The 19,942-nt window shown below is 43.5% G+C and overlaps 1 protein-coding gene across 8 annotated transcripts in view; it reads left to right on the top strand.

Annotated features, from left to right (window-relative positions):
- EPS8 (EGFR pathway substrate 8, signaling adaptor) overlaps positions 1 to 19,942 on the top strand; it is a 1,868,600-nt gene that overhangs the window by 973,482 nt on the left and 875,176 nt on the right. For all 8 annotated transcript variants that reach the window (XM_069628376.1, XM_069628375.1, XM_069628377.1 and 5 more), the window contains one exon: positions 8,481 to 8,548. In XM_069628376.1, coding sequence (XP_069484477.1) covers positions 8,481 to 8,548 — 68 coding nt within the window. The remainder of the gene's footprint in view (positions 1 to 8,480; positions 8,549 to 19,942) is intronic.

Raw genomic sequence — 19,942 nt, 5'->3', positions numbered from 1 at the left:
ACAGAAACTCACTGGGCCTCATTACACGGTAGGCGGTAAACATGGCGCTATTAGCGACATGGTTGCCGCCGGTACCGTACCGAGTCCGCCTTGGTGGATGGCGGAATTACCGCCCTACTTCAAGGTGAGCGGGGGCGGTAATTCCCCATTCACCAAGGCCCTTCCCCATTCCCATTTTTGCCCCATAGGGCATAATGGGAATGGGGAAGGTGCTAATTACGGTACCGCAAATTGCGGTACCGTAATTAGCTCCGGGGTCCCTTTGTGGGTCCCGTCCTTAACGCCTGGGAAAACCAGGCGTTAAGGGAGGACCCGCAAAGGGACCTCGTAGTAAGGCGGTAAGGGTTTACCGGTACCGGTGCCCTTACCGCTACCGGTAAACCCTTACCACCTACCGTGTAATGAGGCCCACTGAGTCTTGCCGACAGTCCAAGGGTTTTTATTGCAAAGACTATGAACTGTTTGTTGTAAAAATAATGAGAGACAGGCAGTTTTTGTTCTGAGGCACTTGCCGACAAAGGGGTTTAAGAAATTGTGCTAGGGCCAACACTCATCTCCCTTGGGGTATCCATTCTAGCCCAGGTTTCTGTAACACCTGATTAGTGCTGCCAACCAGTAACCCCTACTGTCTGATCTGATCCTATTTCTCAACAGAATGTTGCCTTAAGTGCAGGCTATCTTAACCCTTTCCCCCCTCTTAGGGACTCCCTAACTTAGCCTCCAGTAGCTCAGCTTTGTGTTCTACAAGAGATGGAGAATAGTGCCTTGCACTTACTGGGTTGTAATCGCCAAAGCCCAACTATGCACACTCACCCTGCCCTTCTACTCTACCTCCTTCTCGACTCCTCCCCACCGTCCTTCTGATGCTTCATTCTGCCTTGCTCCTGCCACCACCCTTTAATGTTTATTTTCCTCCCACTCTATTATGATTCCTCCTCCCACTACCTTTGCTCCTATTGCTCTAATGTCCCTATTCCCACTCCATCTCCCTTACTACTGCCTCTCCTTTACTACCACTCCTCCTACTGTTCCTTAACTACTACTTCTTACTACAGTACTACTCCCACTACGCTCCACCCACACTCCACTACACAAGCACCCTCCTTTCACCAGAAAATATTCACCCCTTATACTAACTCTATCCAGCTGCCACACAAACATGCACACCCACACTGGAGTTCCCTTGCACTCACTAAACCAGTACCTTACCATTTCCCTATAAATGCCTCCCCACTATGCTGCTGTTTCTGTATTCCTGCTGGTCTCTTCATCCACCACCTTCTCCTCCTCTGACCTCACCCGGACAACCCACACTTCATGTTTCCTGTCTCCTGCTTAAATTTCCCTCCCTTTGCTTTTATTGGCCTGCTTTCTTTAACCAATCCTAATCCCTTTCCCACCTGGGAGGTGCCTGTGAAAGAGGTGTTTACAAGAGGGCTAAGCCCTGCCTTGAAGATGTTACATTAAAAAGGTGTTAAATAGGGGCCTAAGCCCTGCAGATTTTCATATGCACTGGCACAAGGGGAAGGAGTGAGGATTGCCCCGCCCCTCCCCCCCCTCCTAGTTGCATTACTCCTTCAGGGCCCGACTGGCTCCGGACTGCTTTTTGGTGAGGGCCCTTCACCCACCACTTAACAAAGCCAAAAGACTGGCACACCTCGACCGTTCTCCTCCTTAAATCCTCGATTTCCCCTATCCCTGATAACTCTGTCTTTCCCGAGATGTAGTTTTGTCCCTTGTCTTTTCTAGAGTTCCCGGTCCTGGCGATCCATGAAACCTGCCCTGTAAATTATTTGAGACATTGATATGAAATATGACACCAGTTCCTGCACCTATAGTGCTTATTTGCTATGTTTACCCAGAGTTTTCTGGTAGTTGATATTTTACCATCTGATCTCTGTTGCCATAGGGATACTAACCCATCCATTAAACTCTAGAAATGTACAGCCTAGTATGAACTCTTTGGTAGGTTTTTGTTTACAAAAACACAGGGGTTAGATTTTCACCAATTTGGATGGTGACTCTTGTTGGTGGCTAGGATGCCCAGTTTCCATGGATACAGCAGGTGCCCATATGGTTTCCATCTAGTGCGCTGATTGCCTGTAGCATTTGTGGACATATGCTATTCTATGTGCTGCTTGGGTCTAGAAGGGCCCAGATAGTCTTCCCTTGGACTTGCATCTGGAAGGTTTCTTCTTAGGCATATAGCCGGTGGCGGTGGGTGCGACCTTTGGCTGTTCTTCCCTTCTGTCATGGGCATTTCTTTATGGGGACAGGTTGGGAACTGGGTATAGACCTTCAAGCACTTCCTCTGTCATGCCCTCACTCTGTCTCCAGTTTGTGGTCCAGGTCGTCCTCTTCTGCCCATTGTTGTAACAGAATGGGCCAAATCTGTTCTGTCTCTTTGTGGGAGGGACTTTTGTCCTCCATTGCAGAGAAATGCTGATGTGACAGGAAAAGGGAACTGGGTTGGTTCAGTTTCAGTTTTTTCTGCAGATCCCCCTCCTCCATCTGTCCCCGGAACCCAAGATTTGACAGGTGTGCTCTTTCAATCTTGGTCTCATCTGGTCAGGTTTCCAGCTTGCCCCCTTTGGTAATTTCCACATTGGCCCTTTCCATCTGGCTGTTCTGGTGTCTCAAATGAGCTGGCGAGTGGGCTCCTTTTTGTTTTCTCTCACCTTCCTCTCATGTTGTCTTATCTGCCATTGAGCCACCTGGGGAAACATTCTAGCTCTCCTGCTTGGTCATGTCGTCCGGATTGGGACCGGGTCTAACTGTTGATAGTGATAGGTGTCCCAATGATGTTGCTTCTCTCTGGGTCACCTTCTATGTCCCCTTCCTGTAGCTGAATGGGTTCAGGAGATTGGTTGACGAAAAGGGCCCAGATATTATTGGGGTGCATGGAGTAACCGACCACCGTGAATAATTCATATGGTGGCCCTGTATGGGTTTGTGTTCAGGGAGAAAGTAGCCAATGCAGTCCCTGTTTAGGTCCACTTGGCGATCTGGCTCTGCCCTCTCTTTATCATTGTGTTGGACCCAGTATGTTATGCACTATTTACTTCATGAGCGCTGTCCCAAGGAGACCTCCGGAACGTTTGATACGCCTGCTCAACCAGAGTGTGGAAGACCGGCCCTGTAATGTGAGGTTAATGGTGGTAGGTTCCACTTGGAGTAAATCTGATATCTGCTCCTGAGTCCCTGTCATGTTGTTCCCATGGGCATACCGCCCGTCCACATCGTTAGGTGGGCGGACCGCCGTTGCGGTCATTCCCGTAACAAGGGAAGTGACGTTTGGGTGAGAGGGGGTTGCGGGGATTTCGGCAGTTACTGCCACGTTAAGATTAAAGCAGAAATGCAGGCAGGCCACAGAGAAGCCGCATAAAACCTCATAAAATCTCAGACGAGATGGAGTGAGAAGAGGCAAGGACCTTGTACGTTAAAAAGGGGGGAGATGTCATGTTGTTCCCATGGGCATACTGCCCGTCCACATCGTTAAGTGGGCGGACCGACGTTGCGGTCCTTCTTCCCTAACAAGGGCAGCGGCGTTATGATAAGGCATTTGTAACGCGCCTATACACAGTGTTTCAAGTTGGGTGAGGGAGGGGCTTTGGGGGGATTTCGGCAGTTACTGCTGTGTTAAGAGAAAAGCAGGTTCTCACTACCCTGGCTCCCGCGTGATCTGTCCTGTCGGTTTGGGGAACCGAGCAAAACCTCACAGTCCCCCATGTCTAAAAACCCATGGGTGATCTTTAGATCACAGTGTAGATGAATCACACTTTCAACACCATGTGTCAAAGAGGCACAGAAACTAACCGAGCCTTGCAGGCAGTCCAAGGGTTTTAATTACAAAGACCACAAAAGGTATGAATGAATTGTTTATAGGAATAATGAGAGAAATAAAGAGACGGGCAATTTGTTTGTTAGAATATGGCCCACATGAACAAATAGAGTATGAAATTGAAATTGGTAATTGTTTATATTCCGGTGTCTCAGTTAATGTATTTGCCCAGACTGGGAGTTCTCTGAAACACCCATATTAGTTGCTATGTTCCCTGTTGGTGTAGGAATCACCAGACCCCTGGATGCTAACCGCAGAGCGGACAGATTCCATGCCAAACCCAAAAAAAAGGCCTTTTCCTCTTTCACCTTTCCCTCCTTGTTAGATTGTCTTTTTTTTTAAAACGCCTCACTTAATGTACTCACCGTCTATACGTTGCACTACCCATTCATATCTGCTTTGACCAGCCCCCTTATTTGAAACATGCCCCACAGGGCGTGCTCTGCTTGACAAAATATTAAACACACCGCCCCTAGTAATTTTTCTCTGCCGTGACATTTTTTGCACTTTACAACACAATGAACGAGGGATGCCTGCCACTGTTTCCTACGGCCTCGGCAAGGGAAAATGCTTCTTTCTCAGTCTTCCTTCTACTTGAAAATTCGGATGTTATTTTAAGGTTTGTTCTATACCATAGTTCTGATGAAAGGTCTTCAGCCAGCATCTGGCAAGTCTATAGTCTGTTGAGATTCTTCTCCTGAGGCCTTTTAACATGAGAAGTACAAACATGTTCTTTTGTACTTTATAAGCCATGTTGTCGATGGAAGTGCATCAGGGTGTCCTACAACACCTTAGCCTTTTTGTTTTTACTTGGGACCACTGTATCAAGGAATTAATACCTCACTTTTGGGATGGACTACTGGTTTCCCTCTTAGGCACCCCTTTTTCCCAGAATGACGTGACAGACCCATGGTAAAATGTTCCATTACAACTACAAACAACCATTGGTAGGAGAGAGCCTTGGTCTAGGCTGCGTGTCGTGCAGTTTACTCCAGTCCGATGAGTCCATCTCTGCGTGAAGCATCTGATTTGCTTACTTTATTGTGCATGGAGCCTATGTGTATGCACACAGGTGCAATTTCAAATGACACTGCATAACTGTTCTTTTTTTGTCATTGCACTCTGCTAATTATGTCGCTATGTCAAAAACCCTATTCATAACATTCATATCAGTATGTTTTGGACAGCTCCATGCATTTCACTTTTGAGTTGATAATTTGTGTTCACAAAATGCACTAATGAGGAATGCAATTATGCCGTCTATTCTGTGCATGGGGCTCACCTTTAAACCACAGTCTCTTAATGTTGCTTTACTGCCTTGCCATTGCCATGCCTATACAGTCTGTGTGCCTGTGGCCATCGCGGTTGGTTATATTTTGGTTAATATGCATCATGCTCCCTACATATCGCAATGTTTGGGTCAATATTTACCATACTACTTACAGAGACACTTTAGAAGTGTTCAAACTAGAAATATTCGAAGTCATTGCATTCACTTAATACAGTGAAGAGTTGTGTAGGTCATGTACTCGGGAACCATGTTGTTGAGCTATTTTAATGTCATATTCTCATTATTCGGAAAGAGGCAGAGTCATGTTTTGTGACTGTAACCAGTAAATAAAACTGTCATTGATTTTAAAAAATGTAATGCCACCTTTTGTTAATTTCTCAAATGTTTTGCATTCTATTTTTCATATTGTGATGCTGCGCCCAATGAATGTCATTGGTATTGATAAACCACACCTATATCTGCTTACTTCCCTTATTTTAGGAACAGATGGGATTTACTTCTTGAGATCCTCATCCAAACAAACAAAGAAAGGTAGCAGAATGTCATCTAGCCGGTGCTGTGCAGTGCAGTGCTGTGTGCAGTCTGTCTCTAACTAGAGTGTGGAAAACAATGTCCTACACATTGTTTCATTTACTTGGAAGGGGTACATTTTCAGGCTGCTAGTTGTACTTAGACACCAGTCTTGCATGCGGAAAACTTGGCTCATGGCCGTTGGCTGCTACTAAAGAATTGCCCACGTTTTGCATTATTACTGATATGAATGAGCAGTTGCAGCGTTAACTGTCCATTGCGGAGAGACACCCCCTACTTGACTATTGTGAAATGGTTAGTGATGAACTTTGTTCCTGAATTCTCCCTTGCTAAATTTAAAATGGCATAATGGGAGTGACTTTGTCATTTGGAATGAAATTGAAACATGTGAATACTCCAGTCTGCGCCTCCTGAACCTTTCTATCCCTGGACATCCTCTGCCGCCTCCTGCTCTGGTGCTCAACTAGGCCCCCACCAATGGAAGGCTCTGCCCATCAAAGCCTTATTGCATCCGTTCAAGACCCCGCGTGAGCTTCACTTGCATCTCCAACCCCCACACTACGCCCAGCTGATCACGCAGGCCACATTTTCCAGTTCTGTAACACATTATGCATTTGATTAAAGTGTACCTGTGGAATTACTAACAATAGGCTCATGATGTCTGTACTCTTGTCACTGTCACCCACTCTATATTCTGCCTCTCCATCCCTCCAAGACCTGGTCTTTTCTCAAACAGAAATTCATCCATTTGTAAAGGCATCCTAATCCATGTAAAAATTGATTTTCAATTAAAACAAGTAAATAAAAAAATCAAAAACACCCTACATTGGGAATGCCTCTGCCATTTGTAATATGTCATTTCTGTTAAGGGAAACAGTTTCAACATAATAACGCATTTTTTAAAAAAAAAAAGTATTTAAAGCCTACTGCAAGGCCCCTGGCCCATATGCAGCTGCTTAATTTGCTCCATAATGGAGTCACGACTCCAACTTCTTACTCTAAATAGTGTTCCTGTGCCACTCCATGCTGCAAACATGACTGTTCTGAAGTCTGCCCGGTTGTTCTTTTAGGTGTTAAAAAGTGCTTCACCTTCTAATAGTCTCGACATTTGGTCAGAGGTTTTCACAATGCAATGCTTGTTTGGTTTTTGCTGTTGGTGTGGGCTTGTCTTCACTTGCATTTAGTGTTTGTAAATACTGCTTTTCAAATAAAGGTTGTGTTGAAGACTGCCATGAACTTAATTGAAAAATAAGTTTGAATGTAGTCTTCTGCATGCTATGAGGTTTTAAACTGTTATTCATATAGCGTGGTGTGTTTTATTTTTTATAGTGTGTGTATATGTATATGGTATTTCGTATAAGGAATTACTAAATTAATTTCAACATCAGAAAACAGATGAAAGAAAAGCTACGTTTAAATTATAGAAGGTGTATCCGAACTGGTAAGGGGCATTCAAGATGTCGCTGGTAAAAGGGGACAGCCATTAACCCCGTTAGCCCTTACAATCCACATTCAAAGCTGTTAGATCATTTGCAATAGAATACATTTACTAATAAAATGGAAGCAGAATACAACATAATACATTATCGCCATTGATGTATCTAATCTAATCAACACATTGTCTAAAATAAATCCAACAAAATAATGTAAAACATGACTAACCCCAACATCAACCACATGTATTTAATGTCCCAGTACATGACCTGGTATTCTACTCTATTGCACCGAAAGGAGTTTTCCAGTAAATGTTTCTCTTTGCGAGCACACATTGGAAAATTGACTTTCTTTATTATTGCTTTTAGCAGATGAAACATATAATGTTGGCGGCAAGATGATTCCACCCCAAGGTCCTAATAGTTTTATCTATGAATATAATACATTGACTCATGAATGTACTTATACATTGGTTTAGACATGTATCGATTTTGTATTCAAGCAGCTGATTACCGAAGATAAAATAGTTTTTTCCATAATCAGACTTTTGGCAGATGGGTCTTAAAAAAAGAAAAGAAGAAATACACAACTCAGAGTTTTGGAATCCAATTCCTGTTTGATCCACTTTCAGTTAGCGACAGACTGAAGAGAGACACTGCAGGTTTATTAAAAAATCAAATGGGAGGAGTATAAAGGGCACAGATTGGTTTGCCAAGGACTGGATTCAAAAAGGGATAGTGTACAACTCCTATGGTAACATCAGCTGATACTTTTGGGTTGACATTTCTTTGGTGTTATTCAATGACTTCTGGTACTACACGTGCCCACAAATCAGTAAACGGTGGTTTTTCAAAACCATCTTCATGCTACGCCTACATTTAAAGAAGACTCGAGGCAATCAAAATCCACTGACAGCTGACGTTTTCGCATCAGAATATTGCCCGATTTTTAGCATTTACAATTTGTACGTCTGCCTTCCATCAAGGTTTGCAAAGAATATTCCTGTATGCATTATACATATTTCTTAATATTTTCTTCAAAAATTCTGCATCCTGAAATAATTTTATATTCCTAACATACATGTGCAGTATACAGGCTGACATATTTCATTTACATAATATAAAAAGGTACAGTATAGTAATAGTGCAATATTATATTCATTTCACTGTCCAGTGAGGGCCAGGAGCTTTAAGGTGCATCAGAGTGAGACATGTAGCCCTATGCTGGGAAGGTGTAAATTACATATCGTCTGTCAAGATACATTATGTATCACCCATATTTATTCCAATTAAATACATATAACTCAATGTATGGAGGGTTTTGTTGGCATTAAAATATTCCATGTATATTGTGAACATTTTAACAAGTGTTTTCTATTTACAGAGCAGAGGAAGAATTATGCACGTGACAGTGTCAGCAGCATCTCGGAGACCTCACAGTATCACGTGGAAGTAAGATAGTTCCTTTTACGTTTTCCACGTTTAGCCTATAACTATGGTTAAGTAAGATTGCTGATGTTACAGTTCTACACATGCTGCATGTTGTCATAGTCAAATAGAAGTGCTTAATTTATTTTGTACCTATAATTTGCTCTCAAAATATCTTAAGTTTGTATTGATTTTGCAAGAGTGATTTAGCAATGTGCGTTTTAATGGTGATTTAGCTTTCTGGCAACTGCCATGGTTCTGCACAAGTATAAAATGATTGTGAAGTAGAGTGAGGTTGAGGCTGCTTTTTAATATTTTGTTTGAATAGATTCATTGGCTCCACTATAGTGGACTATTTGGAGTATGGCCTCTATTTTTCCATTCCAAGCATACAATAGCGATGGGATGGAGAAGGCTTCTCCAGTAACAACGGTCTCACCAGGTTTGAGAAAGTGAAATGCCCAACCAATTAATGCATGGTATCATGGCCATCAGCAAGTTTTATGAGGCAGTGATCGGGAAAAGGGAGACCTTTACGGAAAACAGAAGCCTATCATTTGCAGTTGAAATTGTAAATGCTTGATTTGAAAGCAAACATTCAATATGTCACAAAGTGAATATAATTGCTATAGGGTTGACACAGACGTTTGTGTTTGAAAGATTAAGATGTATTAGGGAATGTTATGCAGGTGAGGCAACTTAAGGAAAATGGAACTCCAAAAATGGGCTGCCTTTGCCTTGTGATTTTCTTCAGCAAAGTCTGAGAGTTTATGAATCTAGGGATCCCATGCCCGGTGTACCCTCAGTTGAGTCATTGAATCTTGGATGTTTAAGTTTCACCACACTTCATTCTCAGCTCTTCTCTGTCATGACAACCAGAGTGTACGTGCTATGCTTTTGAATTAAATGATTGAATCATTAATGATACTGTTAAGGTGTGCCCAGGATCACACAATTAGTCAGAATAATACTCAATGATGTAGTACTTGAGTACACTTAAACACCCAACTTTATTCAAACAACTAATCTAAGCCGGGATAGCATACATGCACTCAATTCTCATAGCTCTCAGCATTTACAACAATTGCAAGCATGTTTTGTACAAAAAGTACATCAACAATGATGTCACATTATCAGTCTACACAACCTACGGGGAAGTGGGGTTGGTTAATGGTCAAACTACATAGAGAAGGCCATAGGGGTTAGTTCCTTTTATTGGTCGTTACATATCTGATGGCTCTGCTTGGACCCATCCCATTTTTGATAGTACTTTTAATACATCATTGCAAGAGCAGCTAATTGTTAGCATTATCTATCAAGGGTGGTGTGGCAAGGGTATTTGCTATTGGTTGGTGCTTAGCTTGCAAACCTTGGACATCTTGACCAGGTGTCAAGGTATGAGCGAGACCTAAGTGGGGGAAGAGACTTCCATGGGCTGCCATACTTCAATTAAAGAATACTCCTAGTCATTCCGAGGCGATGAGGCCTTCCCTATCCTTTGCCTTGTGTGACATCTGGTGTCTGTGTGCGTCTGTGGGAGTTCCGTGTGTGTCTTATCTATGTTTAGCTTGTAATGAATAGTCAGTATTTTCTATATCTGGGTCATGGGCTAGTGTGCCGTATTTGAGAGTGGATTTCCTTCCGACCTCTAGCCGCATCTATTAGACTAATAGGTCTTCCATATGCTGATGTCCCTGCCCGTGTATTCAGCAGCTTATCTCCCTGTAATCCACCTGCCCAATAGGTGAAGTGAGTCCCTTTCTTGGTACAGAGGAACCTCCTGTCCCTTTCTACTATATTGTACTATTTATACTGTGCACTGTTTGTGCACCCTACAAACTACTTCGTAGTCCTTACTTGTGTTGCTCAATATAACTAATACTTTATGGCAGATTGCATGCTCGTTCACTTTGGTTAAGCATATTGATTCATGGAGCTCAGTTACTCATATTGTCACCCACCACTAGGTTTATGGTTTGGTATGGCTGTCTCAGTTTGTAACGTTTCTCGCCCATACGATAATCTGGTGGGGCCAGGGCAGAAGGTAGTAATGACTTATTCATCTGGGTCATCACATTCCCCATTCTTGTCAAATGATCGACACCCATATTTCTGCCCATTCCATTATGATCTTTGGGTGTTCATATTTTGCTCACCCCGCCACAAGCTGCCTCCTTGTGCTACATATTCCTCAGGACCACAAGTCATGAAGCAGCAATCCACATCAGCTTCACAATCCACCCAATGTGCAGTGTAATTGTGGGGGTCAATGGGATATTCGGTCAATGTCCCAGGAGGCCCAATAAGACAGTCTACGGGGTACGTTCTTGGTATTTCATCAGTTTGTGTACACTCATGTATTTGGGCATCCACATCTATTATAAACATTTTCAGTGCCTTATTGCTTGCCCTTTTACATTGGCTCAGCACTATTTGTAGGACAAAGATATCTTTCAGGACCAGTACCAGTATGGCCAATAATATTTTAAATGCGTTTGCCAACCAGGTTGGGTACCCATGAAAACAGGTAATCAAGCCAATAATTTTCATTCTCTTCCACCTCTGACACCATTTTAGTGTGCAGTTCCTGTAAGGTGGTAATAGCCTCTGTAAGGGTCCCATTTTCCTCATTATTTGCTGGTACGTACAGCAAGATGTTTTTTTCTTGTTTTGTTTGTGTTTTGTTGATAATCTGTCCTCCACTTCTTTCCCTCCCCTGGCACTTATCCCCTTTCCCCTCCCTGCACTTGCCCAATCTCTGTCACTGGGCCTAGTAAGATCATTGTCTTGTTTCCCCTTGTTCCCTTCCCATGCCTCGTTGCGCCTTGAAACACTTGTGTGCAGGCACGCTATAAATACAATATCAGATCATATCATGGTCCTATTTTTGCACAAACACTTCCTTCCATGACTGGTATCAGATCAAGGACAGATCTGCTTTGAAGGGTCATTAGTCTCACTGCTCTCAACTCTTCTTTGATTGCGTTAAACCTTTTATAGTTGCATTTAGTGGTTGCAACAGCCCCCATCTGGTTATTTGTAACCATTTGGCATTCGCTGCTTTTTTCACCCCTGGGGCGAGGAATGACGTAAAGATCATTGCTGCTTTGCCGTGCTCATCTGACTTCATATGTCATTCTAGACTTCTACTAATTTTGATGACAAATAATGTCCTCGTTTGGTGCATTTTAGAGTGACTGACCTTTTATTTCTGAGGTTTATACTCACCGGGGGCAAATCACCAATCTGCACCTCACTCTGCGGCACCACCAGTGCACTTATCACTAGGGAGCATAGACCACCCCAATTTCGGTGGGGGGGTTGCATGTGGGCCTTTGAACCACAAGCCCAATAGTTGTTCATTAGTACGGCTGTGCCTTTTCTCATACCTGGCATGTCAAGAGATGCATCCACAACCTGTTTATTTCAATTTTCACTGTGCCTTTATTTCTGAAGCACAGAGTTGCATTTTTTATCGGTATTATGGGTACTGGTCCTCCCTCATCCTCTACCCAGGCAAGCAGTTTTGTGTATTCAGGCTATTCTTCACGGCACACTTTGCATTATGCATGACCTAGAAATGCTAATGCCTTGCATCGTATTAGTATGTCGACCCACCCATTGGTGGTAAATAACTTCCTTTTATTTGTAGCTGGTCTCTAGTCCAGCAACCAGGGACTTATCTACCTTGTGCATTGAGCCACTGCAGCATTTTGTGGTCTACTATCCTAAAATCTCCCCTATTTGGGTGCAACAGTATTTACCTCATTACTGTGAGAAACCACAAGGTGTCTCACCCACTAGTCCCCAGAGGTCTGTCATCCAGATGGCTAGGACACAACCATCCCTTTTTGAATCCAGTTACCAGTGTGGGAAGATCACCTGGGGGAGGGGTCTTCGGGGAGTGGGACACTGTATGGTGAGATGCGGTATCCCCTTCCCTATAACACCTTTACCCCATCCTACCAACTGGCATATTTAGGAACTCTACCCCCACATCTTTATTACAACACAAACACTTTCTCATGGACAGCCCGCTATGAGTTAAAAGGGACTAAGACCCGAGCTGTATACCTGACGTGTCCCAATACAGTGGTCGGGCAATTATGGACCATCACACACGCCCGACTTCCATTATGCTTCCCCACATAGTTAAAAGGCGGAGCATGAGATCACACTCTGAGCAAGGCAAAACACACGAGGAAACAGCAGTTCCAAGATGGCAGTTTAACGATTGAAGCCAGAGACTATGCCAAGCACGAATGTGCAGCCTTGTCCCGTGCTGAAAACATGGGGAAGGTGAAGCCAACAGATTGAATATCCTGACATATCATTTCTTTAACACTTTTCTTTTTCATAACATGGTTTTCCACACTATTTGCATTTAGAAGTAAGGATTGGCAATGGGTTAATTAGTATAGGCCCTTTTATTTTGACAACACTGCACTAGGACTGCGTTACTATTTGATGTTCGTAGCTTGCTCCCATTTTTAAATTTAGATGGGTGTTTTTCAAACCCAGTTAAGTTAAACACCCTTGAACTGTGATCACTTGTCTGTCTTACTGCTTGATTCCATTCCTTCCTTACGTTACCTTGTGTTGTGTCTTTGCGTTAATCATTATGGGCATTTGTTTTATAAAACTATCCTCGCGTGGAAAGTTTACTTTTGTTACCTGCTCTTTGGTGGCTGTTTTACCCTGGAAGATGTATCAAGCAATGCACTGTTTGCAAGTTCTTCTGTCACTATATAAATTCTAGAGGTCCTCATGGAATACGGGATGAGGGAACGCAAACAGCTTCCATCCAACTTCTCCCTCCCCATGTCGCTCATGTGCTTGTACCTCATGATGTTGGTGATGTGGAGAGAATTATAAAGATACTTGTTCAAGTTGTTTTGATCATGTGGCACACCTCTCTTTAATCTCTTCATCTGTGTACTTGCTTCAGAGAATGATTCAGGTGTAAAGATACTTTCCATTCTTTTCAGTGGCTATAACCGTGTTATTCTCACTGGATACTGGCTGGGACATAGCTCTTTTAATGCCCTGCAAATAACGAAATGAACACAGCAAAATAAGAAAAACGTTGCTATGATCAGAATAGCTAGCATATCTCCTTATTGCAGGTATCTGTATGTAAGCTTGTCTAGCAATAGGAGAGAATATCTGATATCATTTAATAAAAGCATTGTTCTTCCAGAGGTAATGCCTCTTCATTTTCTTAAAAGGATAAGCGTGCATGAAAAGAACCTAGTTAAGTGAGAGGACGTTTCTTTGTAGGACAATATGTTTTTAAATTGAGCAACAGAACCATTAGACACATGTTCCAAGCTCCTAAAAAGGGATAAGTGTTGAGAATAAATGAAGACAAGAAAAAATAGGATGGCTATGGGGAACATCTGATATTCTTCTTGAAATGGGAACAGCCACGCTCTGTGTTTAAAAAGTGTCTTTGGAGAATGTCGACCAAAGTTCTTGAAATAAATAATGGTGCATTGTATTTATTTTTGCTGCTGCTCCTACTGCTGATTGGCTCTGGACATTGCTCATGCCTAGGGTCTTTGGGCTTAAAGGGTCGTCACAATAGTATTGCTTGACAATCACTCAAATGGAGGCGGAAGAGGTTGCTGCTTCTACTATGTAGGGTCCTTCAAACCTAGGCTTATGCCAATGTCTCGCAAAACTCTTACACAGAACTTCATCCCTGGGGTACAACCATAGGAGCTGAAGCAACTTGTCTGTATCTATATGTCTGTTGGTGTCTTTAGTGACTCTTAATCCCCCTTATCTAGCCTGAACCTGTTTGGAGATGCATTTCAGAGATTTAGTCATAGCCATCAGATAGTCATGCATTTCTTCACCAATTACATTAGTGGAATTCTCAACATCAGTTCAAGTTCTTTTGGGAGGAGTAATTGGGGCAGCCATTATACATCCTCTCACCAGCTCATAGGGTGTCAGAAGGTGGTCAGAGCCCGACTGGTTGTGTAAGGCAAAATGAGCCAGTGAAAGGCAACACAGCCAATTATTGTGCAAGGTATCTTTTATCTTTGCAATGCGTTCGTTCAAGAGACGCTCACAAATCCTGTTTGCTTACAGGTTATAGGCAGATGAGAATGTATCTCTTAAACCCATTAAGATTTATGTGTTCGAACACTTCATTTACAAAATGAGGTCCATTGTCGAGGTGTAGCGTTTTGCATACCCCATCTAAGGAACACCTCTCGTACAAGGAATTTTGCAGCTGAGCTGGCATCTGGATATGTGCTGGATAATGGAGCTGCTCCAGAGTTACTGTGAGCAGCTCGACAGGCATAACGGGTTTCCCTGTGCTATCCTGGTGCCACACTAATTAAGAGGACGATAAAGAGCACCCTCTCTTTCTCCACAAACCCTGCTCTTCTTGCAGGGTGCGTCCCTATAACTCCACAATCTGTTATTGGCAGTGGGTTAAACCCATCTGTCATCACAATGTTACGTGTACATGTGTATCTGTTTGGGGCAATTGTAATGTCCAATATCTCCGGAAAATATGCTGCTCTTTTGATTTCTGCATTTGCCACTTTGTTGCCCCCAGAAATCAGGTTTGCGCCACTCATATGCACTACGCACTTGACCATAGCTATCTCGATGGACGTTGAAGGGCTTCCAATAGTCTCTAACCATGGTGAATGTTGTACTGGTGTGCTGCTTGCACACTGGAAGCCCCTCCTTTTCCAATGTGACAACAGTGAATGTATTGTTGTTGTCACATAGGCAGAGCCAGAGTACACTGTCACTGCCTCATACTCCTCGAGCACTAAAATCATGGCTACCAACTGCTTGCAATGAAAAATGTGCTGGCAATCTCACCCTCTTTACAGCTTCAAACCTTCTATTGTCTATTGCCTTCACTACTGCTGTCCCACTATGTCGTAATATACTGCTCTGGTCGATCATTGATGACCCATCAATTAGGATAATTAAACCCCCTCCTATGGCATTTTCCTTAACTTGTGGCTCGTCATAAAAAAATCAGTTTAGGTACTAATGTGCCAGTGCGTTGTGTCCGTGTCATTCTCTGTGTGAGGACAGTCATCACAACTCCATTTCTGCCAGCGTGGGCACTTGCTGAACTCTCTTAACTGCGGTTATCTCTGCTCTCTGCAGACCACCCTCTCTGACCTAGGGGATGCAGCGAGGAGCCCTCGATTGTCTGGAAACACATAGAGAACCATCCTCTGCTACCATGTGATAAGCTGTGTCCAGGATCACACAATTAGAATAATACTCCATGATGGAGGACTCGGATGCACATCAAAACGCAGCTTTATTCAAACAACGAATCTAAGCTTGGACAACACACAAGCATTCAATTCTCATAGCTCCCAGCATTTGCAATGATTGCAAGCTAGTTTGGTACAAAAATGATGACCATAACTTCACATTTCTGTCTACAAAAGCTACGGTCAAATTCCGTAGAGGATGTTATAGGGTTAGTTACTTTATTAGTCGTTACCTATCTGACAACTCTGCCTGGACTCATCCCATTTTTGATACTACTAATACATCATTGCAACAGCAGATAATTGGTTAGCATTATCTATCATAGGCGGTGTGGCGAGGGGATTTGGTGTTGGTTGGTGCATAGCTTGCCAAACTTCGACACCTTGACTAGGCATCAAGATATGAGCAAGACATAAGTAGCTGAAGAGACTTCCATGGGCTGCCATACTGCCAATTAAAGAATACTTCTAGTCACCCTGAGGCCTTCCCTATCCTTTGTAGTTGACCTTGTGTGCCGTCTGGTGTGTCTGTGCATGCTGAGGGAGTTCTGCACATGTCTTAACTATGTTTGCCTCATAATAAATAGCCAGTGTTTTCCATATTTGGATCACATGTTAAGAGTACTGTTTGAGAGTGGTTTTCCTTCTATTTATTGAGGTTTTAGCTAATTCTAACATGCATGTTTTGTTCTTTGTGGCCATTTCAGTCACACTATAGAAGGTTTTTTGGCTTACTGGTCTCATGCAACTGGACATTAATGGTTGTTTGTGCTCTTATTAAAATTGATTAACTTGATTAAAATCGCCCCTGACATTCACCTTAAAATATCCTCGTGTTTTACTGCTATTAATACATGGATGTCCTCCCACTTTCTCACTTTAAACCCAGACAAAACTGAAATCTTATGCTTTCCTGCCAGCACTCTTCCTCCCCCCTCCTTCCATCCTCTTTCCCCCCACTCATCTCACTATCTCTGCTTCTGCCCGTAATCTCGGCCTCCACTTTGACCCTAACCTCTCTTTTACCCACCATATCTCTCTCACCTCCCACGCCTGTCGCTACGATCTTTATAACATCCACAAAATCCGTTCCTCCCTCACCTTCCACGCCACCAAACTCTTAATCTGCTCTTATCTTCTCCCGTCTCTTCTACTGCTCAGCTCTCCTATTCGGCCTCCCAGCCTCTCATCTTGCCCCCCTTAAATCCCTCTATCACTCTGCTATCTGCACACTCTGCTCCCTCTCTCCTTTCGACTCCATCCCCTCATCACTCTCCTCACTTGGTTGGCTCTCCTTTCACTCTCAACTTAAATTGAACTTCCTTTGTCTCGTCTTTAAATTGCTTCATGATGTTGTCCCACCCCACCTATCCTCCCTCCTCTTTCTACTCTCCCCTTTGCCCCCTCTGCTCTGCTGACCTCTTCCTTCTCTCTGTTCCCCCCTCCTTGTGTTCCTTCTCGCTTTCGTTCGTTTCCGCTCCTCGCCCCCCTTCATTGGAACACTTTACCTCTCCCTATCCGTTCCATCTCCTCTTACTCTTCCTTCCGCTCCTCCTTAAAATCCCACCTTCTTCAATCCCCCCTTCTCTTCTGAGAGCTCTTCTCTACTCCCTCCCCTATCCCTCCCCACTCCTGGCTTCTACCTAATGAACTCAGAAAATTGCTCTTCATACTGTTCTTGTTTCTTTGAATCATGAATTTTATTGTACTGCTTCCTATGTATTCTTGTTGTTTAATGTAAAGCGCTTTGTCATAAAGCGCTATATAAAAGTTAATAAATACAAATACAAACTTGGGAGTCTACTGCTTCTCGTCTTGGGATCTGTTCTCTCGTGCTTGCACCTCATTAATATATTACTCCCTTCCTTATTGCTGACCTTGGCTCTGACTGAGCTACTGTTTGGGCCTCTGCACGATTTTCTATAATGCGTGTGTTTTTGTAAATTCAGCATCTTGAGTTCTGAGGCTTTGCCAATTCTGATATTTGCTGTGGCTTCTGTGTCAGGAAAATGGCTGCACTTCTGTCTTCCTGTTTGTATTGGTGACCAATAGCCGCGTCTATTCATTTAATTTCATCTGGATTTCCTCTTGCCTCCTGGACATCAATCTAGAAGCATCATTTAAGGAAACCACTTGAGGAGCAGTTTTAGGGGCTGGTTGATGCTCAGTGAGTAGTTGTACATTGATTTAAATCTGTTTTTGGCCTGTTTCATGTGCTCCTGTGGAGGGGTTTGTGTATTTATTTTTCAATCAGTTTTTGACTCGTTTGTGCAATTCTGGTGGGTTTATCTTGTGCTTTGTGGCCTCTCACCCTGTTTTCTGAGCTGGCCCGCATCTGGAGGATTCAGTTCCTGAGGTGTAGTCCTTTGTTTCTGTCTATCTCCCTGTCCTCACCCTCCCCCTTGAATTTGGTTTAAACAGTCGGGTGTCTCTCTGCCTCTGTTCCTGGCAGCCAATTCCATTTGCTGTCTGGGCTGCAATCTAGAACCATTCTTTAAGGAAACCACCTGAGGAGCAGTCTTAGGGGACTGGTTGATGCTCACTGAGTAGCTGTCCAGTGATTTAAATCTGTTTTTGGCTTGTTTCATGTGCTCCTGTGGAGGGGTTTGTGTATTTATTTTTCAATCAGTTTTTGACTCGTTTGTGCTATTCTGGTAGGTTTATCTTGTGCTTTCTGTGGCCTCTCACCCCATTTTCTGAGCTGGCCAGCATCTGGAGGGTGCAGTCCCTGAGGTCTAGTCCTTTGTTTCTGTTTTCTTCCAGTCCCCGCCCTCCCCCTTGCAATTGGTTTGAACAGTCAGTTGTCTCTCTGCCTCTGTTCCTAGCAGCCATTTCCACTTGCCTTCCAGACTTTCCTTTTTCTGCTCCACCTGTGTGACCTTTCCTCTGCCCCCTTGCCCTGCCCTGTGCCTGCGATTGGCTGTTGCCCTCCAGGAGATTGGCTCTTATCCACACACCCTAGGACTGCCCAGGCAGCCCCTTTGGCTAAGGGCCCCAGGGTAACGGGCAGCTCCCAAAGAAGCAGTTCCAGACCATGTTTGCCAGTCTTCACCTGAGAAGCCAGTAGCCAGCTGTCAACCAGCAGTGACTGACAAGATAAGAGTGGTCTGGGTGGCGAGTACAGCAATCACTGTACTCGAAAAAGCCCTGCCTCTCTTATTACCTACACAATATAGCATACCATAATCAGCCAGCTAGTAAAGAATACCCATATCGCTGCTATTTACTAACCTTTGAGTGGTGTTATTTACTGTTGTGTCCCATGCTTAGGCATTCTCCCTCTATCCATATACCTCAAATCTAGGTGTTTTGCACTTACTGTTGTGCCTCCAATGAAGGCATTTTCACTCTGGCCAGTTGAAGTTTAGCCGTGCTTCACACTCAGAAGAATTATGGAGATTAGCATTGCGTCCTATCTAGACAGAACTGTTACACAAGCCTGCATCATATCTAGACAGAATTGTGAATATTAGCTTGTGTCACACCTAGAGAAAATTGTGAATATTAGCTTGTGGCACACCTAGAAAGAAATGTAATAGTAGGTGACGTTGCATCTAGACAGAATTGTGAAGACTAGCATTGCGTCGTATCTAGACAACTGTATTACTAGCTTGCATCAGATCTAGACAGAATTGTGAATATTGGCCTCCATAACATCTAGAGAGAATTGTGAAGACTAGCATTGCGTCACATCTAGAGAGAATTGTGAATGTCAGCTTACACCACACCTAGACAGCATTGTATAGATTAGCCTCCCTCACACCAAGACAGAATTGTGACGATTAGCTTGCGTTTGACGAACTGTGGCTAGTGGCCAAACATGGCCGTGCCACATGGTTTTTTGTTTGTCCTTTGGCCTGTGAACTGTGAAGATACTTGTGTCACATCTAGATAGAATTGTGAAGATTAGCATGCATCACATCTAGGTAGAAATTTGGTTATAACCACAGACAGTCATTCATACCATTATGCTCACTCTCCTCTTTACATCAACAAACATTAGGACACTACTGCACCCCTCGATCAATTCGGCTTAGCTGCACACACACCTACATCGCTCACAGAACACCTCAACAGCCTGGTAGAAAGCAGCTATACCGCACAAAATAAATCACCTAGCGGCGCACTTATTCCCCTACACATGCCTCACACC

This window comes from Ambystoma mexicanum, chromosome 12 (genome assembly GCF_040938575.1).
Source record: "Ambystoma mexicanum isolate Mex_15411 chromosome 12, UKY_AmexF1_1, whole genome shotgun sequence".
In the NCBI taxonomy this organism is placed as follows: domain Eukaryota; kingdom Metazoa; phylum Chordata; class Amphibia; order Caudata; family Ambystomatidae; genus Ambystoma; species Ambystoma mexicanum.
The sequence above is the reverse complement of the archived record's forward strand: the minus strand, read 5'-3'. Positions and strand labels throughout refer to the sequence as shown.